Source organism: Oncorhynchus nerka, linkage group LG28, assembly GCF_034236695.1.
Source record: "Oncorhynchus nerka isolate Pitt River linkage group LG28, Oner_Uvic_2.0, whole genome shotgun sequence".
Classification (NCBI taxonomy): domain Eukaryota; kingdom Metazoa; phylum Chordata; class Actinopteri; order Salmoniformes; family Salmonidae; genus Oncorhynchus; species Oncorhynchus nerka.
The window spans coordinates 81,169,919-81,196,273 of record NC_088423.1 but is presented as its reverse complement, the minus strand read 5'-3'; the positions used below and the strand labels follow the sequence as shown (position 1 = coordinate 81,196,273).

General features: G+C 45.6%; 1 protein-coding gene across 1 annotated transcript in view; it reads right to left on the bottom strand.

Annotated features, from left to right (window-relative positions):
* Window positions 1–25,227, bottom strand: part of LOC115113771 (protein naked cuticle homolog 1-like) — a 41,234-nt gene extending 16,007 nt beyond the window's left edge. The window contains exons 1-3 of the mRNA XM_065013174.1: window positions 24,906–25,227; window positions 24,746–24,778; window positions 24,332–24,465 (exon numbers count right to left, since the gene is read on the bottom strand). Of these exons, the coding sequence (XP_064869246.1) occupies window positions 24,332–24,465; window positions 24,746–24,778; window positions 24,906–24,930 (192 nt within the window). The 5' untranslated portion in view covers window positions 24,931–25,227. The remainder of the gene's footprint in view (window positions 1–24,331; window positions 24,466–24,745; window positions 24,779–24,905) is intronic.
* Window positions 25,228–26,355: the final 1,128 nt, after the last annotated feature.

Sequence of the window (26,355 nt, the reverse complement as noted above, 5' to 3'; positions counted from 1 at the left end):
AATCAAATAAAAAACCACTAAAACAACACCTGAGCTGCTTGATCTAGTCTATGTGGAGCTACTAGCTCTCTCCCCACTCCCCTCTCTGTGTTAAAGAGGTGGATTTATGACAGTGAGAACGTGTAGGAGAGATTTGGGTTTAATCCAGTAGAGAGGTAGAGTTCAGCTGGTGTGATCCTAGCCCAGTCAGCCTAGTAGAGCAGCTCTGCAGTGTACCCAGTGGGGTCGCACCTCAGGAGGAGTATACACCACATCACTGACTGACTGACTGACTAACTATAGTGCACTAAATATGGAGTAGGGTGCCATTTGGAACACAGCTTGACTGAGGCTGTCTGAATCATTAAAACCTCTTCAGGATGTAGCCAGGTTCCTCTCTCCCCCACGGAGCTGAAACCTTACCAGCCTGCTATTTAAACTAGGCCCAGACTAATATGGTCAGGCCCAAAAGAAGCCAGCCCAGGAGATAAAAATCAGACACTGACTGTGTGGAAGAATTGAGAGTAGAGATGGAGATAGGAGGGAGTGGGCGGTGGGGCGGTGGGGAGAGAGTTATATGAAGTAGTGTTGTGTTGCTGCTTAGGCACTCAGCCCCTGCTTTGCCTTTGCGAGGCAGCCAGCAGAGCAGTCTGCAGCAGACAGGATAAGTAACAGGAGAGGCTCTCCATGTGTATGCTGCTTTAAAAGATATCCCTGGCCAACATAAGAACACACTCAGAGACCTCAATATCTCAACGCTGCTGAAATCCTGCTGCCAGCACACATCTGTAAAGCATTTCTGAATGCCTCGTATTTACAAGATCCTCAGCAGGGGGCTCTGAATGTAGCACAGATTAAGCTGTAGTGTGTGTGTGTGTGTGTGTGTGTGTGTGTGTGTGTGTGTGTGTGTGTGTGTGTGTGTGTGTGTGTGTGTGTGTGAGAGAGAGAGACAGAGAGAGCTGCAGTCAGATGGCTGTCCCTGAGTGGCGTCAGGACTGTCTCTGCAGGTCAGACAGGCAGGCAGAGTTCTTCAGGTCAGAGGAGGAGGGCTCTGGAGCGCCAGCTGACAACTTAATTGTCAGTAGTACTGCAGCCAGCATTGGCACCACAGCCAGAGCTCCAGGTCTACAGTACTCTTTACAATTAAGGTCCAGGCCTGTACAGTAACCCCAGCCCAGGACCCAGCCCAGGCCACAGCCTCCTTCCATAAACACCCAGAAAAATCACCCCTCAATCAACATTCCTCCAGCCTCTCACGCTCACACTCAGTATTGAGTCGAAAACATTTTCTGTTTTTGATGAATGACACAAAATGGAGGGATTAGCCAAGAACATGAGAACAGGGGAAAGAGGAATGTGCTAATTGGTTGTTGTCTGTGATGATGGATGGCAGCAGTATTATTAGTATGCTGGGGTTACTCCGGGATCTGCTCTTGGCATCGCTGCTTAATGTTGAAAATGTTTTTATACATTCGGTAAAAACCTCAACCCCTTTCTCGCCCCCTTCTCCTTTCTCTCTCACTCCCTCTCCCCTGCCCCTCTCGTTTCTCTCTCGTTCCTCTCTCACTCCCTCTCGTTTCTCTCTCTCACTCCCTTCTCATTTCTCTCTCACTCCCTATGCCCTCTCTCCTGCCCCTCCCTCCCTCACCCCCATCTCGTGTCGCTCTCACTCCCTCCTTTCTCTCACTCCTTTCCTCTCCTTCGCTCTCTCACTCCCCCTCCCCCTCTCGTTTCCCTCTCTCACCCCTTCTCGTTTCTCTCTCCCTCCTCCCTCCCACTCTCCATCACTCCCCCTCCCCTCACTCACTCACTCACTCACTCACTCACTCACTCACTCACTCACTCACTCACTCACTCACTCCCCTCACTCACTCCCCCTCTCACTCACTCACTCACTCACTCTCTCTCACTCTCTCTCACTCACTCCCCTATCTCAATCACTAACTCACTCCCCCACTCTCCTCTCTCACTCACTACCCATGTCCCTCACTCACTCCCACTCTCCTCTCACTCACTCACTCAATCCCCCTCTCCTCTCTCTCACTCACTCCCCCTATCCTCTCTCTCTCACTCACTCCCCCTCTCCTCTCTCACTCCCCTTCTCTTCTCTCACTCACCCTCTCTTTTCTCTCTCACTCCCCCACCCCCACTCACTCACTCACTCACTCACTCCTCTCTCACCTCTCTCACTCCCCCTCTCCTCTCCCACTCATTCCCCCTCTCTCCTCCATCACTCCTCCTCTCTCACTCATTCCCCCTCTCACTCATTCCCCCTCTCCTCTCTCTCCCCCTCTTCTCCATCACTCACTCATTCCCCCTCTCCTCACTCACTCACTCTCCCTCTCCTCTCTCACTCCTCTCTCCTCTCTCTCTCCCTCTCCACCCCCCTCTCTCTCTCTCACTCCCCCTCTCACTCACTCACTCCACCTCTCCACTCACCCTGTCACTCACCCTGTCACTCACCCTCCCACTCACTCACCTCTCTCACTCATTCCCCCTCTCTCCTCCATCACTCCCCCTCTCCTCTCTCACTCATTCCCCCTCTCCTCTCTCACTCCCCCTCTTCTCCATCACTCTCTCATTCCCCTCTCCTCACCCACTCACCCTCTCATCTCTCACTCTCTCACTCCCTCTCTCTCTTTTCTCTCTCCCTCCCCCTCTCCCCCTCTCCCCTCTCCTCTCTCTCACTCCCCCTCTCCTCTCTCACCCCTCCCCCTCTCTCCTCCATCACTCTTCCACTCCTCACGCTCTCACCTCACTCACTCACCCACCCACTCCCCTCTCTCACTCATTCCCCCTCTCTCCTCCATCCCTCCATCACTCCCCCTCTCCTCTCTCACTCATTCCCCCTCTCTCCTCCATCACTCCCCCTCTCCATCACTCACTCATTCCCCCTCTCCTCACCCACTCACCCTCTCATCTCTCTCTCACCTCTCACTCTCCCCCTCTCTCACTCCCCTCTCCTCTCCCTATCCTCTCTCTCTCTCTCTCACTCCCCCTCTCCTCTCTCTCACTCCCCCTCTCCTCTCTCTCACTTCCACTCCCCCTCTCTCCTCCATCACACTTCCACTCCTCTCACTCACTCACTCACTCACTCACTCACTCCTCCCCTCTCTCCTCCATCACTTCCCCTCTCCTACATCACTCCCCATCTCCTTCATCACTCACTCAGTCCCCCTCTCCTCACTCCTCACCCTCTCCTCACTATCTCTCCTCTCTCACTCACTCCTCTCACTCACCCTCCCTCACTCCCCCTCTCTCCTCCATCGCTCGCCCTCTCCTCTCTCACTCACTCACACCCCCTCACCTCTCACTCACTCCCCCTCTCTCACTCACTCACTCTCTTCTCTCTCACCCTCCTCACTCGCTCCCCCTCTCCTCACTCACCTCTCTCTCTTCTCTCTCCCCCTCCTCCTCACTCCTCCTCCCCCTCTCCTCTCTCACTCACTCCCCCTCTCCCATTCACTTCTCTCCTCACTCACTCACACCCTCTCCTCTCTCACTCGCTCCCCCTCTCCCATTCCTTTCCTCTCACTCACTCCCCTCTCCTCTCACTCGCTCCCCCTCTCCTCTCACCCTCTCCTCCCCCTCTTTCCTCTCACTCACTCCCCCTCTCCTCTCACTCACTCCCCTCTCCTCTCACTCACTCACTCCCCCTCTCCTCTCACTCACTCCCCCTCTCGACACAAAGTTTGAACTCCAGAACTGCCTAAAATTCCAGAACTGCCCAAAATTCCCCATCTTAAGATTCCTCTGGTCTTAGCAGTGAAGTGACAATGTCTCTCGTTCTTTCTTTCAGGGCCTTGTCCCAAAGGAACACTAAGGCCACTCTCTTTGTTCAGCAGCTCCAGGGCCTGTTGTGGCCCAGTCAGCAGGCTTTAATGGAGCTACAATAACACTTTCCGTGAGGCTCAGGTCCTCACCTCCTCACCAGGCAGGCAGAGGGCTTGACCAGCTTTATTCAGCGCTATGAGAATTAAGTTTAATCCCCTGAACCTCACTTCAGACTCTGGTGGTGACACACTGAGCACTCCATTGTCTTCAGCCCCTCCCTGCCACCTCAGCATCTCCATTTAGATCAATGGAGGACCTGGCCCAGGCCCGCACCCCTCAGGCCCGCACCCCTCAGGCCCGAACCCCTCTCTACTGTGGGACTGACTGCTCTTTTCTTCCTGGGGAGCTCAGAGGGACCCCACAGCCCCCAGGTTTGAGGATTAGCGAATACTGACTAGTGACCTCTGTCCTCTTTTAGGGGGTTCTAAAAAAGGTTTAGGACTTGTTTTAGTTCATTGATGGATTCTTTGCTGGCTCAATAAATGGCAGATTTCACACAGGATCCTTACTGATTTTTTTAAATTCCCACTTCAATGTTGTTTCATCCTCTGCTTCAGGGTCAATGTGGGATCAAATACACAAGTGACTATATTAAAGAATAATTTATACTATTGTTAAAATGTTTTTCAGTGATAGCATCTTTTGTTCAGCCAACCTTTATTCTTTATCTTCAATGACCGTGTTTTCCACTGGCTATAAGCATGGTAATCAGCTGACCTTAAAAAGAGCCATCCATTTTGACCTGTCGTGTCAGGCCAATGAGCCAATCACAGGCCTGTCTGGTGACCTATGTGGGGTCAAGGGTCACAATAGGAGTGCAGCTTAAGGTAAACAGAGTCAGGGACAAGGCCAAGAGCTGCACCACTTTGATCATCTCAAGTAGACCTCAATGAACACTGCCTCTTCCTGTATCGTTCATACCTTCAGTAATAGTCTTCCATACTATATATGCTAATCAAACGTGCTTCCCTGGTCTAACTCTATACAAAACAAAAAAGTAAAGGCCCAGCTACTCAGTTAAGCACTGGTCGAGGAGAATGAATTGCTCAGATGATGAACATTGCGTGATACTGTACGTGTAAAGGTCTTTTGGCTTTTTTTCTGTGTGTTCACGACTGGTGTTATGGAGTGTTTATGAAGGTTTTACGAAGACTACAGTGAAGTGTCACTTTCCCAGCTCTGCAGAACGTATTTGGGTGCTACTCCAGAGCTTCAGAGTATCATGAAATGCTGTAAGCACATGAACAAGCCTCTCCTCCAACACTTGGGACCACCAAAAACAATTTTCCAGACATGATGTTTAATGTTCTGTGGAAACCAAAGTTTAAAGCATTTTGCTTTCAACAGGAGCCAGACCCTTCAGAGCGTTTTCTCTTCTGGGCTTGGAGGATGGAGGATTGTATGGCCCCAGTGTGTTTTAAAGTTGTTAAAGCCCCTTCGCAGAAAGTGATTTATTCCTAGAGCAGCACAAGACAGGAACACAGTGTGACTATGCTGCATTACAGCGTCCCAGCTAGCTACATCAGTACTGGACAGGCTGCCCGCTCCGTCTACTAGGGTTGTTTGATTTGACCTTTGAATCAAAATGGCGGACCCACAATGAGACACATAAATATGGATTTGAATAAGGGAAAATAAAGAAAAATAAAGGAAAACCCAGATTTGCGTATTTACAAATAATAATATTTTTAAGAACTAACATTGGTTATATTGAGAGTTTAAGTGAGCCAAGGAACCACTGACTGCAGGGGTGAAGAGCAAATCATAGACTGACTGAAGTTTGGCAAGTTAGTGCATGAGGTTGCCATGGGGGCCCGCCAGCCTTACCCAGGCACTGTGTTCACAGACAGACTGGGCCGTGTGTGTGTACGTGCACGTGTGCATAAATGCGTGTGTAATTACATGTGTGTGACTGTGTGGTTGTGAGTGCATTCAGTGTATGAGTGCGTGTGTAACTACCATGTGTGTGTTTACGTGTGTAAGTGTGGGGTTGTGGAAAGTCCTACAAGGTCCTGGTCTCAACGCTGTCTGCCTCCACCCAACACAGGCGGCTGACAATTTACTTGGGCGGCCGACGACAGCTCCCCCTGATCGTGCGCCAGCCAGCCGGGGCGCAGGGTTCGGTGGAGGCAAACAGGAGGCCTCAGGAGCAGCGTTGGGTTGGAGCAGTGTTACTAGCACTCCTTCAAAACCCAGGACAAATGATGAGAGTGAAGCGTTGAGTTGGGAGCCTCCCGCTGCTCTCTGCTCTGCTCTCCCAGGCAGTGCTGGAACTGGAGAACACCTTCAGGTCTGACATTTAGGCTGGAGCAAGACAGGCCCACCATGCCGAGCAGGGAGGGAAACAACACATGGAAGGCCATTTAGGGAATGTGAGGAAGACAAGAGAGAGGGGAGAACAAGGGAATGGTTGGTGGCCATGTTTGTCTGGTTGTCTGTCTGTTAGGCCTGCTGGGTCCTTTTGACAGAGATAGAGGATCACAGCCCATAGGCCTTACCCGAAGCCAGAGGAAATGTAACCTTTATTTAACAAGGCAAGTCAGTTAAGAACACATTCTTATTTACAATGATGGCCTACCCCGGCCAAACACGGACGACGCTGGGCAAATTGTGCACCGCCCTATGGGACTCCCAATCACGGCCGGTTGTGATACAGCCTGGATTCGAACCAGGATGTCTGTAGTGACACCTCTAACACTGGGATGCTATGCTGTGCCTCAGACCGCTGCGCCACTAGGGAGCCCAGGTTTCAAAAAAGGAAAGGGTCATGAATACCCTAGAAAACCACACCACACCATTGCGAACATCTGAAATGTATATATACATTCAATTCATAATGAAAGAAATCAACTAAAACTGCTAGTTTTTAAAGCCAAGACATTTCCAAATGGCTTGATGGCAATACTATAGGTTGCTGCACACAAATGGCTGACGTTGAAATCTTAGAACTAAAAGAACAAAATGTATATTGGTTTTAGGAAATGAGCTTAAGGTGTAGTGTTAATGGAACAGGACATCTTGAGAGCAAATGCCCATCCCCTCTCCGCCCCCAACAGAGTAAGCTGAGACTCTCCGGAGGCTGGTTCAAAGGTTTGGGTCTGGTGCTGTGACTATATCCTTGAGAAGGAGGATCCGGATCAGAGAGTTAGAAGTGCAGTGACCCTTTTAATTGTGTGGTACTGTTTGGAAAAACAGACCGCATCAGCAGACACCAGAGAGCAGGTTGAAAACTGAGTCAAATGGGGTGGAACTACATGGATTTGTCCAATAAGAAATGCAAATGTGTTTTCTGTTGCCATAATGAACATGACCCAAGACTCAGCTTTAGTTCTTCATGTGAACCGCTCCTCCTCCTCACTCGTCTCTACCTGACATTTAACAGCCACAGTCAGACAAGGCGGCACGTACTGACAAAACACGACGCCTTGAGATCGTTCCAAGATAGAAAGTGTTGTTGTGAGGTAGTGAACGGAGCACTGCCTCTAAGCATGGCTTCAAAAAGGATCGGTTTGCACACCTGAAATTAAGATCTCAGATAATCATATACTGTAGTGAACTTGGCAGGAAACAGAAAGACACATCTACCAGGGTGGAGAAAGCAGACAGCCAATTATTGTGCAACACATCTGTTAGATCGTTGTGCACTGAGTAAACATAATGTAGGTGTCTGCATGTAGCATGTAGAACTATGAGCCAGAACCAGAGAGACCTGTTCTGTTGTTCAACTGTGAAGAGCCTATCCTCTCGGGCCAAAACATCTGATGCTACTTTGAGGTATTTCTTGGGTTCCCTCCAAAATCATAGATACTTGGACGGACTCCAACATCATAGATCTTTATTATGCACAACTGCATAAAAGCAGAGGAGAGGCCGTTTGACATGCCAAGAAAAGAGACATATCTGTTTTCTTTTACAATGCTATTTGATGCACATTTGATAATCAACTGAATGTTTTCGCTGAGATCAAAGAATGTCAAGGCAATCCAAGGTTTGATCTGGAGGTTCTTTTCAACTTGTGAGCCAAGTCCAGCCTGATCAGATAAAACCCTCTTCAAGGAAACAGAGAATGTTTCCTTGAACTCTAACTGGACCATAACAACTCACTGACTGAACTCCAGGTCGCCCGTTTGAAACACCATGCCAGATGGTCGGAGGATGCCGGTGGCTCATTGGACACTTCTGAAGGAGCAGAGTGGACCAGACACCTTCATTGCAGTCGACGAGGTTACGGTGCATACTCTGCGGCCCCATGCCTGACACTGCTTACTCACAGCACACCCACGTGTCTTCCCTTCCTGCCTGTGACCCAGGAAGGAAATTATTGCCACAGGCTGGGGATTCGTCAGCAGTCAGTCAGCCAGTCAGGTTGGAGGAAGCTGCCTTATGGTGTGTATGGTATGCAGTGAGCAGCACCAGGGCTAAGTGATGGCTACACTGGGCTGGTTAGGAGAGATGGAGAGGCCTGGAAGGATGCATGCCAGTGGGCTTACCATCTTATCTCTAGTTAACTGGACAGGTCACACACAGACAGCTCTCAACACTGGGAAGGGGAAAAAAGTCCTGTGATTGGAGGTGTTGTGGTATCCAACCTCATGGATTAATGCTGGTATGTTTAGTGACATTTGGTGTGTCTGTGCAGACCAACTGCATAACATAACATTGCTGAATGTGATGCCTTTGGATCCCAGATTTAACTCATGGGCCTGGAGAGAGAAAATTGTGTGTGTGTGTGTGTGTGTGCATGACCGTGCCTGCTTGCATGTGGGCCCGTCTGCGTGAATCCAGCTCTGTTGACAGCCCCCCCAGAAGACTCCTCCCCTAATGACTGGCTCTGGCTTTTATAGTCTGATTGGTGGACAGGCCGTGTGCAGTCATTTTAACCAAATCAGATTAACATTGCTGGTCACATGACCTCATCCACATCAAAGGCTTCCCCTTAAAAGGCTCAGTAGAATATTAGTGGAGATTTACAGCCCTCATTTCTGTGCTTCAGAAACATGCTGATTTGAGCTAATCTCCCTCCCTCCTTCCCTCTTCGTGGTTCATGTGTGAAGTTAGCCAACGCCTTAATGACCCATTTACAAAACTTTTACACCTGCAAAGATAATCTTTTACAGCTCTGCTAGCTTGCTAACCCCTTCAGCAACACACACCACTGTAACCTGCCTGTTTCTCAAGGCATAAAGCAAGGTATTTATTAGGGCTTTGAAAAATATGTAACCACACCAATTAGCTTTTATCAGGCTGTTTATCAAACAAGTATCTCACAGAGAGGAGGAGAAAATGGCTGCTTGATCAAGGGTCTTTAAAGCTCATGTTATTCTGCAGTTGGTTCCCCCCAGCCCAGCAGCAGAGAAGGTGTTCATGGAGATACAGTAGATAGACCATATGAACTCCAGGTGGACTGCTCTCAATTCAATTCAATTCAAGGGGCTTTATTGGAATGGGAAACATGTTAACATTGCCAAAGCAAGTGAGGTAGATAATATACAAAAGTGAAACAAATAGTAAAAATGAAGAGTAAACTCTACACTCACAGAAGATCCAAAATAATAAAATACAAATGACATAAGTATATATACAGTGTTGTAACGATGTACAAATGGTTAAAGTACAAATGGTTAAAGTACAAAAGGGAAATAAATAAGCATAAATATGGGTTATATTTACAATGGTGTTTGTTCTTCACTGGTTGACCTTTTCTTGTGGCAACAGGTCACAAATCTTGCTGCTGTGATGGCACACTATGGTATTTCACCCAATAGATATGGGAGTTTATCAAAATTGGGTTTGTTTTTGAATTCTTTGTGGATCTGTGTAATCTGAGGGTAATATGTGTCTCTAATATGGTCATAAATTGGGCAGGAGGTTAGGAAGTGCAACTCAGTTTCCACCTCATTTTGTGGGCAGTGTGCACATAGCCTGTCTTCTCTTGAGAGCCATGTCTGCCTATGACGGCCTTTCAAGGCTATGCTCACTGAGTCTGTACATAGTCAAAGCTTTCCTTAAGTTTGGGTCAGTCACAGTGGTAAGGTATTCTGCCACGGTGTACTCTCTGTTTAGGGCCAAATAGCATTCTAGTTTGCTCAGTTTTTTTGTTTATTCTTTCCAATGTGTCAAGTAATTATCTTTTTGTTTTCTCATGATTTGGTTGGGTCTAATTGGGTTGCTGTCCTGGGGCTCTGTGGGGTGTGTTTGTGTTTGTGAACAGAGCCCCAGGACCAGCTTGCTTAGGGGACTCTTCTCCAGGTTCATCTCTCTGTAGGTGATGGCTTTGTTATGGAAGGTTTGGGAAACGCTTCCTTTTCGGTGGTTGTAGAATTGAACGGCTCTTTTCTGGGTTTTTTTGATAATTAGTGGGTCTCGGCCTAATTCTGCTCTGCATGCATTATTTGGTGTTCTACGTTGTACACAGAGGATATTTTTGCAGAATTCTGCATGCAGAGTCTCAATTTGGTGTTTGTCCCATTTTGTGAATTCTTGGTTGGTGAGCGGACCCCAGACCTCACAACCATAAAGGGCAAGGGGTTCTATAAGTGATTCAAGTATTTCTAGCCAGATCCTAATTGGTATGTCAAATTTGATGTTCCTTTATGTTCCATGATGGCATGGAATGCCCTTCTTGCCTTGTCTCTCAGATCGTTCACAGCTTTGTGGAAGTTACCTGTGGGGCTGATGTTTAGGCCAAGGTATAGTTTTTGTGTGCTCTAGGCCAACAGTGTCTAGATGGAATTTGTATTTGTGGTCCTGGTGAATGGACCTTTTTTAGAACACCATTATTTTGGTCTTACTGAGATTTACTGACAGGCCCAGGTCTGACAGAATCTGTGCAGAATATCTAGGTGCTGCTGTAGGCCCTCCTTGGTTGGTGACAGAAGCACCAGATCATCAGCAAACAGTATACATTCGACTTCAGATTCTAGTAGGGTGTGGCCGGGTGCTGCAGACTGTTCTAGTGCCCTCGCCAATTCGTTGATATATATGTTAAAAAGGGTGGGGCTTAAGCTGCATCCCTGTCTCACCCCACAGCCCTGTGGGAAGAAATGTGTGTTTTTTGCCTATTTTAACCGCACACTTGTTGTTTGTGTACATGAATTTTATAATGTTGTATGTTTTCCCCCCAACACCACTTTCCATCAATTATAGCAGACATTCATGCCAAATTGAGTCAAAGGCTTTTTTGAAATCAACAAAGGATGAGAAGACTTTGCCTTTGTTTTGATTTGTTTGTTTGTCAGTTAGGTTGTGCAAGGTGAACACATGGTCTGTCGTATGATAATTTGGTAAAAAGCCAATTTGACATTTTCTCAGTACATTGTTTTCACTGAGGAAATGTACAAGTCTGCTGTTAATGCAGAGGATTTTCCCAAGGTATGCTGTGATGCATACCCAACAGGTAGTTATTGGGGTCAAATTTGTCTCCACTTTTGTGGATTGGGGTGATCAGTCCTTGGTTCCAAATATTGGGGAAGATGCCAGAGCTAAGGATGATGTTAAAGAGTTTAAGTATAGCCAATAGTCAGTCTCAGTCATACACACCACCCCCCACCCCACCCCCCAAAGGGCTTGATTGGCACTGGAAACATATGTTTACATTGCCATAGCAAGTGAAATAGATGAACAGTAAACATTACACAAAAGTCTCAAAAGGAATAGAGACAATTCAAATGTCATATTATGGCTATGTACAGTCTTGTAACGATGTGAAAATAGTTCAAGTACAAAAGGGAAAAAAATTCACATAAATATGGGTTGCGTTTGTTCTTCACTCTCGAACACATTCTCCACCAGCCAGCCCAGCCATGATGAACCCTCTCTGGGAGAAAGCCTCCATTCCCAGGGGGATTGGAAAGGAATGGTGACTGCTTGTCACTTGGCCTTGATTTACAGGTGGCCCAGTCTGCCAACAGTAGCAAATCACTATGTTATAGCCCTTGTCTTTGAATGCAGAGTGAAGTGAAGCACATTTCAAAAGAATGGAAGAGATGAGGGGAGAGGAGCAGTATGGGCAGCAGCGACAGTGTTACACCTCATCTCTGTCTGAGGGTCTGGGGGGTTAAAACTGCAATCACATACCTCTCACCTCCGCACAGGAAATGATGGAGCTCTTTGGAACCATCTAGCTATACTGCCAAGCAGCAGCAGAGAGCGAGAGCTGTATGCGTTCCAGAGGGCTTGACACAGTGTGTCTAGGAAGTCTGGGTAATTAGTTGAAGTATCATGAGTTGGTTTAGGAGGCGGTGCTGTAGGGGTATGTGTGGGTTCAGACGCAGGTCTAACGTGCTTCAGAATGTGGGAGGGAGGAAGGGGTCTATAGCCCTCAGGGGAAGTAGAAAGTGACAGGCACTTCAGCCTTACCACAGACAGAGCACTGGGGAGATATCCAGCTAAACACACCTCTGTTCTCTACCTTGTCAGGAAATTACATCTGGTCCTACATCTGCTCTGACTGCCCTTCTTTCAATGTCCCAAGCCATTATCTAAAGGGACCATTCACAGCCACTTCCAGATAGTTGTGTCTAGTTTTTAAACCTAGAACAAAGGTGGAATAAGGTTTAGGTGAAAACTTTCTAAGGTTGACATGAGAAGGAACCCAGAGACCTGGAAGACAGTCACCACACCTTAGACCACACAGACTTTATTAGAGCCTATAGGAGGACTTTTTCAGCCCAGTCCAGACAGACACCCTCCCTAGTCCACGTCATATGTAACTCTCTCATGTTGAGCTTTAAACTTTACACAAACATTATGTCTAATTACAGACAACTTCTCAACTTAGCAAATAAACACAGGGGCAGAAATAAGCACTTCCAACTCCAGAGAGCACTCTGGTGCCAGTGGCAGGTTTAAGGGTTTCTAGTCATAGCTCTAACCAGAACTAGTGGTCAGGGTTAGCTGTCCGTTGGTCATGATAATGAACTTTGGTGGAGCATGTTGTTCACGCTTGTGCTTGACTGAATCCCCTGCAAGCACACACACAAACAATTGCCTGTACAGCACGTGTGTGCACTACCGCACACGCACACACAGGAAAAGTTACCAGTGACAAACCAATCAGGAAACGGGAACTCAAACAGGAAGGACCAAAACAAATCTCTGAGCACCCCACTCACAGAATCTAGAACTCCATCATTGAACCTCTCACTTTTGTTGGTTTCAAAGATCTTGGGAAATGTGTAGCATTAGCAGTGGCCTCATAATCTCAAGTGAAAGTATCACATCGACGGCATACAGGCGGATTGGCATTGAAGCATCAAATATGAATCGGCACCGTCAGTTTGTTCCACTTCCACTCCCTTCAGGCAACCGCTGTATTTCACTCACAGATTTCAAAATCTGTGAGGTTCCACTGATAGTGCAGCAGAAAGTTAAAGCAGAACCGTTTCACATAGATAGCTCACTCAGAAGGAGGAGGTGATCGACACACTGCATTTGAAATAGTATTTCCATCTGCCCCAGGTGTACCGCAGAAAGGGATGCAACATCAGCTAAGCCCACCACAGTCCAATGTCTGGGAACACCTAAGCTAAGCCCACCACAGTCCGATGTCTGGGAACACCGAAGCTAGGCCCACCACAGTCCGATGTCTGGGAACACCTAAGCTAGGCCCACCACAGTCCAATGCCTGGGAACACCTAAGCTAAGCCCACCACAGTCCAATGTCTGGGAACACCTAAGCTAGGCCCACCACAGTCCAATGCCTGGGAACACCTAAGCTAAGCCCACCACAGTCCAATGTCTGGGAACACCTAAGCTAGGCCCACCACAGTCCAATGTCTGGGAACACCTAAGCTAGGCCCACCACAGTCCAATGTCTGGGAACACCTAAGCTAGGCCCACCACAGTCCAATGTCTGGGAACACCTAAGCTAGGCCCACCACAGTCCAATGTCTGGGAACACCTAAGCTAGGCCCACCACAGTCCAATGTCTGGGAACACCTAAGCTAAGCCCACCACAGTCCAATGTCTGGGAACACCTAAGCTAGGCCCACCACAGTCCAATGTCTGGGAACACCTAAGCTAGGCCCACCACAGTCCAATGTCTGGGCAGACGTCAGCTAGAAGAACACTGAAGCTTCTGGAGTGGAAATGACCCATAGATGTTACAGTGTTTAGTAATTAAAGTTGTGCTATTAGAGTTGAAATGGGGTAGCAGAGGCAAGACAGTGAGGCATGTGTTAACATCTGCCTGGTGGGGAGGCCTACAGCTCAGGCCCCTGGATGTTCCTACACACTCATCCCTGTCCCCGGAGCACTGGCATTAGCCCTCAGGAGATTCCCCCAGCTGTCCTCGTCATCCACACAGTCACATGCAGACATAAACCAACAAAAACAACTCTGGACAATATAATCAGAGGTCACGGATGAAGAACCAACCAGCCACGTACCCCCACAAACCAGTAGCCACAGTTAAACGCTTGACAGCCTGTGGCCACTTTACTTTCAGTTCCATTCAGAGTTCACACAGACCAAGCACTCTTCCGGTTGAGGTTCCTCTGCCTGTGTTTAGCATGAGTAATGGGGTTAAGGTTAACAGCCAGGCCAAATGGGCCTTCAGGGACTCCTCCCTGGTCGTCCTGACCCAGTGACAGGCTGTGACGTGGGGTAAAGTCCTCTCCTCTCTGGGCCTCACTCAGGCACCTGTGGAGCATAAACACACCGGAGAGCAGTGCCTTCCTTTACAGCTGGGCCCCCCGCTCCTGTCCTGTGTTTGGGCTTCACTCAACCGAAAACATCCCCTAACAGACAATCCAATGCAACCTCCAGCCCATGCCAGCTCCCTCCAACCCATGCCGAAAACATCCCCTAACAGACAATCCAGGCCCAGGTAGGCAACCTCTCTCCAGGCGCCATGGGAAGGGCCTACGTCCCACGCTGGATGTCAGGAGGAGGCCACAATGGTCCCAGAGCTGTTTAATGTTTATCTATGCCCCACTTCCTTTAGTGGTCATCCTGTGTCTGAAGCAGAGAGTAACTACTCCAAGAGTTGTAGACTGGAGACCATCATTGGTGTCATCCTACTAATGAAAACATACAAATGTGGAAGTAGACTAAATTGGTATTTGGCTGTTACTAATCCTAAATCAACAAGTAAATAAATATGTTGAGAGAGAGTGTGCCTGACTATGTGTGTGATTGCAGTTTTACTCAGATTTTTTATATATATATATATATACACCTTTATTTAACTAGGCAAGTCAGTTAAGAACAAATTCTTATTTTCAATGACGGCCTAGGAACCGTGGGTTAACTGCCTTGTTCAGGGGCAGAACAACAGATTTTTACATTGTCAGCTTGGGGATTCGATCTTGCAACCTTTAGGTTACTGGTCCAACGCTCAACCACTTGGCTACCTGCCGCCCCAGATGATGATCTTGTCCTATTTATAAGAGCCATATAATTGCAGCGACTTTGACTGCTCAGTCAAATTATTCAGTGCTTACTATATGGGCCGGAGCGCAACCCACTGGGGGACCACATAAACAAACAAGAGATAATTATTCAGGGTTTAAACGCTTAAACGCCCACTTCAGCAGAGCCTTTTAAGTGTGTGATTAAAACGGGCACTGAGCTTCACATGGAATGCTCAGCGGAACCCAACGCCACTACAGGAGTTTCTGTCCCTCTCAATCTCCCCCTCTCCTTCTCTCCCACTCAGTCTATACATGGTCCTTCCTCACACGCGCCATCTTTACCAAGTCTTCCTGTCCCATATAACATCCATTACTACCAACACTCTCTGTGACCATCCCTTTTCAATCAGCCAGTGTAAAAAAAAAAAATGGGGATATAGTTTACCGATAGAGGATCTGAATTTGATCACTCTTTTGCAAAGCAGGAAGTGCAAACTTGTAGTGTATGAGTTTTTAAAATGCTTCTAAAGTTTGTCATTTCCAATTTGAAATTTCAGACTTGATTTTCCCTAATGAAAAATGTATCAACTCCTAAAAAAAATCCATTAATTATAATCCACATTTAATTTTGCTGCAGGATTATTTTCCCGCTGTAGGAAACTGGCTCAAATTAAGATCCTACATCTGTATTTGCTTTCTAAATCTGTTGTTCTGTGTCTGATGCATCCACACATCAAAAGGATAAAGAGAAGCAAGCATCTCATCTCAGCGTGATGATGTCAGCGTGATTAGCTCTATATTTAGATGGTTAATCTGCTAATTAGGCCTTTCACTGATACTTAATATGCACACGCTCATCAATTCAATAAGCCATCTCAAAATCTGAACTATAAACTCTGTCACAAAACAAATGCAAAGGGAGAGTCAAAGAGAATATATCAATCCGTGGTCCGTAGTGTTAAAATTACAACAACAAAAAGTAGCTCTTCTAGCATACAAACAACTCCTACTGAAAGCCAAGCATCATAAAAGAAGAGAGAGAAGAGAAACACTTCCAATTGATCCTGGGATATCTGTAGCTCCACAGTGAGCAGATATTTGGGGAAACAAAGCCCAAATCTCAGCTGCTAATCCCTGGGGATTCAGAGCACATTCCAGGGACTGCTTTGATCTCCTGAGTGCATCCGGACAGCCCATCCCAGACACACGGCACCCTCATACACACACGTCTCATGCCGTCCCCCTGCACACCCCCATACCTCACATGCTCAATCACTATTTTTACACATTCACAAATCAAAATAATCAGATCAAAACAACACACAGACATGGAACCCAACAATAAACTGAGACAAAATCAACAATGGAACAATATTGTGAAGATACTCAACCTAAAATGAATGGAGGAGAACCGTGTGAGATGTAGCCCAGGAGTATCACAACTAGAGGTCGACCGAGTAATCCTAATGGTCGATTAATTAGGGCCGTTTTCAAGTTTTCATAACAATCGGAAATCTTTATTTTTGGGCGCCGATTTCCCGATTTTATTTGTTTATTTTTTTTATACCTTTATTTAACTAGGCAAGTCAGTTAAGAACACATTCTTATTTTCAATGATGGCCTAGGAACGGTGGGTTAACTGCCTTGTTCAGGGGCAGAACGACAGATTTTCACCTTGTCAGCTCGGGGCATCCAATCTTGCAACCTAACAGTTAACTAGTCCAATGCATCAACGACCTGCCTCTCTCTCGTTGCACTCCACAAGGAGACTGCCTGTTACGCGAATGCAGTAAGCCAAGTTAAGTTGCTAGCTAGCATTAAACTTATCTTATAAAAAACAATCAATCATAATCACTAGTTAACTACACATGGTTGATGATATTACTAGATATTATCTAGCGTGTCCTACGTTGCATACTTGCATACAAGCATACAAGTATCTAAGTATCTGACTGAGCGGTGGTAGGCAGAAGCAGGCGCGTAAACATTCATTCAAACAGCACCTTTGTGCGTTTTGCCAGCAGCTTTCGCTGTGCGTCAAGCATTGCGCTGTTTATGACTTCAAGCCTATCAACTCCCGAGATTAGGCTGGTGTAACGAAGTGAAATGGCTAGCTAGTTAGTGCGCGCTAATAGCGTTTCAAACGTCACTCGCTCTGAGCCTTCTAGCCGTTGTTACCCTTGCTCTGCATGGGTAACGCTGCTTCGATGGTGGCTGTTGTCGTTGTGTTGCTGGTTCGAGCCCAGGGAGGAGCGAGGAGAGGGACGGAAGCTATACTGTTACACTGGCAATACTAAAGTGCCTATAAGAACATCCAATATTAAAAGATTAATGAAATACAAATGGCATAGAGGGAAATAGTCCTATAATTCCTGTAATAACTACAACCTAAAACTTCTTACCTGGGAATATTGAAGACTCATGTTAAAAGGAACCCCCAGCTTTCATATGTTCTCATGTTCTGAGCAAGGAACTGAAACGTTAGCTTTCTTACATAGCACATATTGCACTTTTACTTTCTTCTCCAACACTTTGTTTTTGTATTATTTAAACCAAATTGAACATGTTTCATTATTTACTTGAGGCTAAATTGATTTTATTGATGTATTATATTAAGTTAAAATAAGTGTTCATTCAGTATTGTTGTAATTGTCATTATTAAAAAAAAATATATATATATATATATATTATTTTTTTAATCGGCCGATTAATCGGTATCGGCTTTTTTGGTATCGGCTTTTTTCCTCCAATAATCAGTATCGGTATCGGCGTTGAAAAATCATAATCGGTCGACCTCTAATCACAACACACAACAGAAAGTTGTAAACAACAGGGCCAACAGATCTAATGTATGTGTATCAATACTTTTACCTCATTTAGTATATCATTATCATCTCCTTCTTTCACCAAAACCATTTCCGGCAGTCCCATTCACAACACCCAATGAGGGTTATCTGCTTCACATTGTCACATAGGGTGAAATTTCTCCAGCTATGCAATCTATGTGACACACGATCTGGGAAGTGACAGTAATGCCACCTGTGTCTCCTCTCCCTCCCAGTCTCCCAGATACGTAAAGGACAACCCAAGACTTCCTCTCCTCTCTTCTATTCTATTCTCATTGTAATAACAGAGCCAGGTGCATGTCCCCCTACTCCCCAGCCCTCTCCCCAAAGGCAAACGCTTTCATTTCTTAGACAACAACTCCAAACTTCTCCCAGCCTCTTCAAAGACCAACAACAGGCCTGTCCTCCCAGGGGGTTGTGGAGGGGTACGGCCTGGTGGGAGAGGGGTATATGACACACTGTCACGCACAGCACATAGGGGGACAGCTGGTGGGAACAGCACATGCATGGGGAGAGGACAGAAAGCGAGAGAGGACAGAAAGCGAGAGAGGACAGAAAGCGAGAGAGAGAAAGGAAGAGAGGAGTAAGCATTTGAAAGGTGCATTCAGCACTGAGACAAGGACCCTGTGCTTTTGTGAAGACAATAAAAAAACAATACAGGAGAAGAAGTAAGAAAAGAAGCCCAGAACTGCCATGTCTTTTATCAGACTCAGAGGCTGAGGGTAGCACATTTAAAAGCTTTACTTCAAAAATCAGAGCGCTAGAACCCAGTGAGAAACACGGGGATGTGGGCAGAAATTCTACTCTGTGATTCATTTCGGAATGCTATTAGTTGTCAGATGTAACTTAAGATATTTTGTCCCAGTTTTGTATGGGTTTAGAACCTAAACCTTAGATGGAAGGTTTTGAAAAAATATGCTTTGGAATTGTCAGCCCAGAGCAGGAGTTTGGCGACTCCAGCAGTAGCATCACTGGGGGCCTCCTTTTACTACACAGAGGGTTAGGTCTCACAGAGGGGGCCTCTATATATTCACCTCACTGGCCCACTTCAAATGCAGTCTAATTTCATCAGAAACAACCAGGCAAGGCCACAGGGTAAACACAAGAAACAGATGGAGCCTGAGAGGGAAAATGGGAGAGGTGGAGAGGAGAGAGCTGAGATGGGGGGAGGGGGCTTAAGGGAGGATGAAAGTTACTGGCAAGGGTGTGGGGGAAAATGTGTTAACAAATCATCAAATTAAATCTTTTACATTTGCTTTCAGCACATTGCAAATTCCCTAGACAGACCACTGGTTTAGGGTACAACTCACAACATTGCCTGAAGAGGACCGGAGAAGACAGGGGAGGGCAGGAGACCTTCAACACCTGGGCTTAGAGACTTCTTAAGACCCAACAAACCAGACAGGCATTGGAACTGCCAAATCATATACTGTTGACTTCTCTACTTCTTCTTAATAATCTAGATTACAAAAATGTATAGGAGATATAAAAACAGCATAGTAAAAAACAAAAACTGTGCTTAGAGTCAGAATTAAAGCTGTAAACCTTAGTGGTGAAACTGACACATCTGTTTGGGATAACACACCAACAAAGAAGTTACTGCGAAAAACAAACAGTTTTTTCCCCTTACTTACTTACATTTTGATTTCGAATACATAAGAACAAGTGAGTTTAAAATCCTCTATATGCACTACATCTATATGCAAGAAAACTTTTCTTGACTCTGGAGTCTCTCCTCTCCCTATCACATAACACAACTCAATGCATATATACCTCAACCAATGATAACCTTGCTAATGTAAGCTCTACAAAACAAACATGTTCCATAAATGGGCATTTCATTTTAATGGAGGTAGGCTATGGCAGTAATCCCCTCTCTCCTTTCAAGAATATGATAGTTTGGTTTGGGAGGTTTCAGATCAAAAGGATTCCAGTCTCAGACTCCCCACTGCTGCCACCATCTGACCCACATTCTCCGGGACCCCAGTTCAGCCGGGAGGCAAAAAGAACGGCCTATAAAGTATATGTATCCTATACAACATGGGCTGCTTTTAAAAGAGGGTTGTTTGCATTGCATTCTCACCTAGCTAAGGTTTTAGCCCCTTTTCATTTGACAATGCTATGGGGTTAGGGTATTTACTATGACTTATGGAAAGCAGTAACTTCCACAAACTTCCTGTCAAGTTTCGTAATGCTAACGCTTCATGATAAGGTTAAGTTATAGATCATTTATAAGACATTTGCTAGTTAATATCTCATTCATTTCAAGCCTTGTCATACTTAAGTGTTTTAAAATATTTTAAAAAATTGTGAATAAATCTAAAATGCCAGATGGTCCCTAAAATAAGCCCTAAAATAAACACATGAAATGCCATGTCAAAGCAAACAAACAAAATATTAAAAACATTACAATGAAATATTCAAGTTCTAAAGACCACTTTGTTGAAGGGAAAAAACTAAGGGAAAAGCATCCAAATAAATATTGATGTCAGGAACACTTTTCGTCCTATTCTATTAATTTTCCCACAGCGCTGGGAAAGCCATTAGGCACATAGAAATAAATCATTTGTAAAACAGAAAACCCTGCTAGCCCAAATTGTTCAAAACCATCCTACTTTTTCAGTGGGGTGCCTTTTCCATCCAGGCCAAATATCACTTCACACCATCTGGGGAATGAAAAAGAGCTCCACAAAACAATCCCACCCTTTCACATGTATCCCACAATTCCCTCTGGTGAGTCTGCTGAACTGAAGAGGGCCCATGGATACCCTAACTGTGCCCAGAGGGCTGCTACACTACACGGAACAGAACACCGAACCCCTTCCTACCCCGATGATGATGTCATAAGGAGGGTCCGATTACAATATGAAGATGTTTATTAGAGGCCTGACAGCATGTCAGGCTTAGTGGCTTTGACACCATGTGCATACAACAAGCAGACCTGAGGCTGACCCCATCACGGCACTCAGTGCTACACTTGATCACTCGCACTTCAATACAAACTGGGCATAAGTCATAAAAATCTCAGCCCGCTGCTTTTCTCGTAGCCCTCCCTGGGCTAATAGAGCCTCACACCTTCACAGCCCGCTGCTTTTCTCGTAGCCCTCCCTGGGCTAACAGAGCCTCACACCTTCACAGCCCGCTGCTTTTCTCGTAGCCCTCCCTGGGCTAATAGAGCCTCTCACCTTCACAGCCCGCTGCTTTTCTCGTAGCCCTCCCTGGGCTAATAGAGCCTCTCACCTTCACAGCCCGCTGCTTTTCTCGTAGCCCTCCCTGGGCTAACAGAGCCTCTCACCTTCTCAGCCCGCTGCTTTTCTCGTAGCCCTCCCTGGGCTAACAGAGCCTCACACCTTCACAGCCCGCTGCTTTTCTCGTAGCCCTCCCTGGGCTAACAGAGCCTCTCACCTTCTCAGCCCGCTGCTTTTCTCGTAGCCCTCCCTGGGCTAACAGAGCCTCTCACCTTCACAGCCCGCTGCTTTTCTCGTAGCCCTCCCTGGGCTAACAGAGCCTCTCACCTTCACAGCCCGCTGCTTTTCTCGTAGCCCTCCCTGGGCTAACAGAGCCTCTCACCTTCACAGCCCGCTGCTTTTCTCGTAGCCCTCCCTGGGCTAACAGAGCCTCTCACCTTCACAGCCCGCTGCTTTTCTCGTAGCCCTCCCTGGGCTAATAGAGCCTCTCACCTTCACAGCCCGCTGCTTTTCTCGTAGCCCTCCCTGGGCTAATAGAGCCTCTCACCTTCACAGCCCGCTGCTTTTCTCGTAGCCCTCCCTGGGCTAACAGAGCCTCACACCTTCACAGCCCGCTGCTTTTCTCGTAGCCCTCCCTGGGCTAACAGAGCCTCTCACCTTCACAGCCCGCTGCTTTTCTCGTAGCCCTCCCTGGGCTAACAGAGCCTCTCACCTTCACAGCCCGCTGCTTTTCTCGTAGCCCTCCCTGGGCTAATAGAGCCTCACACCTTCACAGCCCGCTGCTTTTCTCGTAGCCCTCCCTGGGCTAATAGAGCCTCACACCTTCACAGCCCGCCGACCAATGTGATGCTATTAAAAACACCTCACGGCAGGGATAGAGAAAACAACTGTGTACTTTAGACACAGGTTGGACTTTGATCAAGATATGTTGCCAGCGTGCATGAGGCTGATTGTCAGTCCCTGAAGGAGTCCTTGACTTGGCTCCTCACCAGCATATCCCTGTGTCTTCCTCATACCAGAGACATTTAAATGAAATGAACCAGACTGGTCTGGTATGCGCTGCTATCGGTCACTTCCTTATGATAATGACATGATAAATCAGAAGAAGCAAAGCAAAAAGAGGCATATGCAATCACATAAAAGATTCAGTTTAGATACATTCCTTTGTGTGCATTGCCAAAGTTGTAAAGTGCTGGGGTGATAAATGCTTGGGATAATCCAACCAGAGAAACAACAGCAAACGCCTCTTATTCAGTTAACACAAGGCTTTTCATGCACACAAGCATGAGCAGCTCACTAGAAATTCAATGTCCATGAAATAGTGTGACAGTGAATGCATGATTCTCATTGAACGCAACTGCAGCATGAAATGTAGCATGTAAACATCCTAATGGTGGTATGTCTGTGGTCACAACATGATGGCCACTTTGCTGGACAGAGTGTATTAGCTTCCCTCTGTTCCAGTGGGCTGAGTGAGCTCAGTAGCTGAGAAGTGGAAAAGTCCTGGTGGATTTTTTGATGAGCTCCCAATCCTCAAAAATGCTGCCTTTGTGAAGTGAGCATCCCTAACCAAAGAGGCTTACACCCAGCTCCTCTGAAGCTTTTCCAAAAAAGGATTTCTCCTCTCGACAACAACACAGGTTACGTCCCAAATGGCACACTATTCCCTATATAGTGCACTACATTTGATTAGAGCCATAGTCCCTATATAGTGCACTACTTTTGATTAGAGCCCTAGTCCCTATATAGTGCACTACTTTTGACCAGTGGGCTCTGGTTAAAAGTAGTGCACTATATAGGAAATCGGGTGCCATTTGGAATGTAACCACTGTGTGTTTACCGGGATGACAAATCTGAAACAGACATGACCTCCACCACCTCTATCCTAGCCTTACAATGCAGTCCTGTCACCGGTCTGTCAGACTGCAATGCTTTCAACTCAGCCGTGATCTATTGCCTAGAGTATAAACTTTAGCAGCATCTGTTCTTGGTGGTGTGACACATTTGTTCCCATGCACCAAAAGTGTCTGATGATTAGACAGTTACCAACGCAAGCAGTGTGTAGCAAGTCAGGGCTCCTTTTGTAAAAAGTTGTATTAACATATGCTGTTTTGTACTGTATGTTGAAACAAACATGGCTGAAAGACTGAAAAGTGTTGTGGGAAATAAATGTGTTAATAGAGAGGTTTCGACAAGCCTACAAAGTTTCCCCACTTAAATATTTGGTCTATCATGTATATGGGGCCAAGTGTGTACTGTCAACAGCCATGTCATTGAGATAACATGTCACACTTGTATTCTCCAGAATCACAAAACATCCTTAGCAGTTTACAATGGGAATGAAATGCACACACTGATAAGAACGTCACAGGTAAAGAAGAGGATGAAGTTCGTGCACACAGAATTTTAAATAGCAGCTTTTATCTTGCCACACCTGCATGAGACTTCTAATGTGCCACTGCATTCAATCATTTCCATGTGTCTGGATGAGAGAGTCAAGAATGTCTATCTATGTTGTCTAGCCAAAAAAGCAAATAATGATTATGTAAACAAACAAAAAAAGACATGTGCATGTGCTGACTATCTATATGATGTCAGTTTTATATTATTATTTTCCTTTTTTACTGAGATTATTAGTCTGGCCTATAACTTTCCCTCAAAAAGCCTATAACTAAACACACTGCTACTTTCTTTTTACAACATTTCTGGTTTTCTTTTCAACTTCTGCATAATGCACAGAATACATATAAATAAGCAAAATTGCTTGAGAATGTCATTGAATAGGTCTACGTCAGAAGATGACTTTTTGCTTTACGAGTGTTTGAAGAAAAATTAAGCGGGCAACATCTGAAGATTTGAAGGCTATTCTCATTCCATTGGTGTACTGCAATAAGGTGACTGAGAATCTACTTTTGTACTATGGTATTTATTTTTAATGTACTTAATTCGAAACAACCGATAAATTCAGTCAAACTTTATCCCAGTAAAAATAAATTGCAGCCTTGGCTAAACCTCGAATGGGAAGCTAAGAAAGTTAGGACCGTACAGGCTTCATTGTATCAACATCAAACAGATTAACAATCTTGTTTTTGAAATCATAATAATTTATTGAAACATGTATTTAACTTACCCGAGTAGACAAGCCGCATTTATTCGTGTGGTGACAGTCCTGTTGCTCAAGCCGTGAGCAATAGTATTTCTGTTTCACGAGCCAATCGTCAATTCCTTTCCTTGCCAAACAGGCATTAACTACAAAACTGTCGCCTGAAATCAACATAAAAGGTGTGTTATTACAATGTAAACAACATGTTACGGTTAGGTTACAATGTAACATATTTCTTCAGCATTGTGTTTTTTTTCTAACTTTTCTTGAATGATAGCAGACTTCGTCTGATGTTGTCAACGAGTTGGTCATTATTGGTGCATGGATAAATGGGATGATAGACTGGACATACTTTTAACAATGTATATTTTCAACAAATATAATAAAATATAGACAACAAATATATAGCCTGTCCTAAGTCTAGGCCTGTGGGCTACTCACCCTCCGGACTTTCCCTCGGTTTACAAATCGCAGCTTTTCGGGACAATTGTCGAGAGAAACAGAGAACATAAAGATAGGCATTACTCGAATGTATTACCGCAAGTGAGCATTCAAATCAACGATTAGGGGTGACATGTTTCGGTAAAACATCATATCTTACCATGTTTCGAGTGAAGTTTACCCATTTCTCTGCATTGAGTTGGGATTGAAAACCATCAAATGTATTTATAATCCAGAAATCAGCGATATCCAGACGATACAAGAAGCGTCCGTAAAGAAAGCAGCAGGCTGCACTCTGCACATCCTACGGCAACAGCGCCACACCAGCCTTTGATCCGAAGAAAGCTCCCTCCTTCGTCTCCCTTCCAAGCGTAAAGGAGGCGGTTACCAAAACCCGCACTTCAACCGCTGAATGAACATGATTGACACCTCGCCCAAGATTAGTCGATTTGCAGGCAGGCCCTCTTCTGTTTTATTGGACGAAGGCGGCACATGAGAGCCAGCCGAGATTCTTTCGGAGTTTCCACATATAAAAAGAGCAGCAATGCAGCAGCCCCCGTCACCACTACCACCACTCCCAGCCAGCCAAGTAGGCGCAGTGGTCGAAGAGCAGCGCAATAGGGCTAAAAGGATATTTCGCAGGACGATTAAAAAAAATAATGATTAAAAACATGTCTTTGATTGATAGACATACAAACATAATATTTTATGACTCATACAAACTTTGGGTTAATTGCTTCCTATAATAACTTGTTTACAAAAAAAATTCATAGTTCACATTTTGGGAGAGAGTCCTGAATAAACACAAACTAATATTTATAGAATACAATTTATAATATTTATGGCACTTATAGAACACTTTATGATCCCAGTTTTAAAACTAAAATAAACACAAGACAAACTCATTTGAGGCATACATTTGATAAACCATAAATCCCCTTCAGACATTTTACAACATACTGTATGAGCCTGTTGACAGCACAGTTTAGAGACACATCACCTTTTTGTTGTATATAATACTAGCTACATTTCAAATCTCATGAAGTCCCATACAGCTTTGAGACTTGTACAAGGTCTTACAAAAAAAGGCAATTATTGCTTTAACAAAAAAAGTGCACAATTTCACAGGATGGCTCCCACGTGGCCCAAGTGTAATGGCCCCTAAATGATCTCGGGCCTCTATAACAGTCAAGGCTATGTTTAAGTTTACAGGCCTGGTCAGCCTCCTGCAGCAGTTTAGATCTATCAAGCCATGCAGCCACCTGCACCACCAACCCACATGCCTGGACAGTGTGCGAATTACAAGGGGGCTCAGACCCCCGAATGAGACATGAGCTCCCCTAAATGCAACAAAAGTCAAGCTTTGGGGCGTCTCTAATTTAACCGTTCTCCTATTTATTTCAAATGCTATTTTGTACTGATACAGTGGTAAATATGAAGTTAAAAGTTTATTCCAAATGAAACCAACACCCCACACCTCTGTTATGGTTTAAACAAGTGACAGTTGTTTCAGGTTCTTTCAAATCACATTCATCTTTCTACTCCCCCTGTCACAGTTTCCATGCAGATGAGCTCAGGACAGACACAGCTGTATTTGAATCCTGTATATC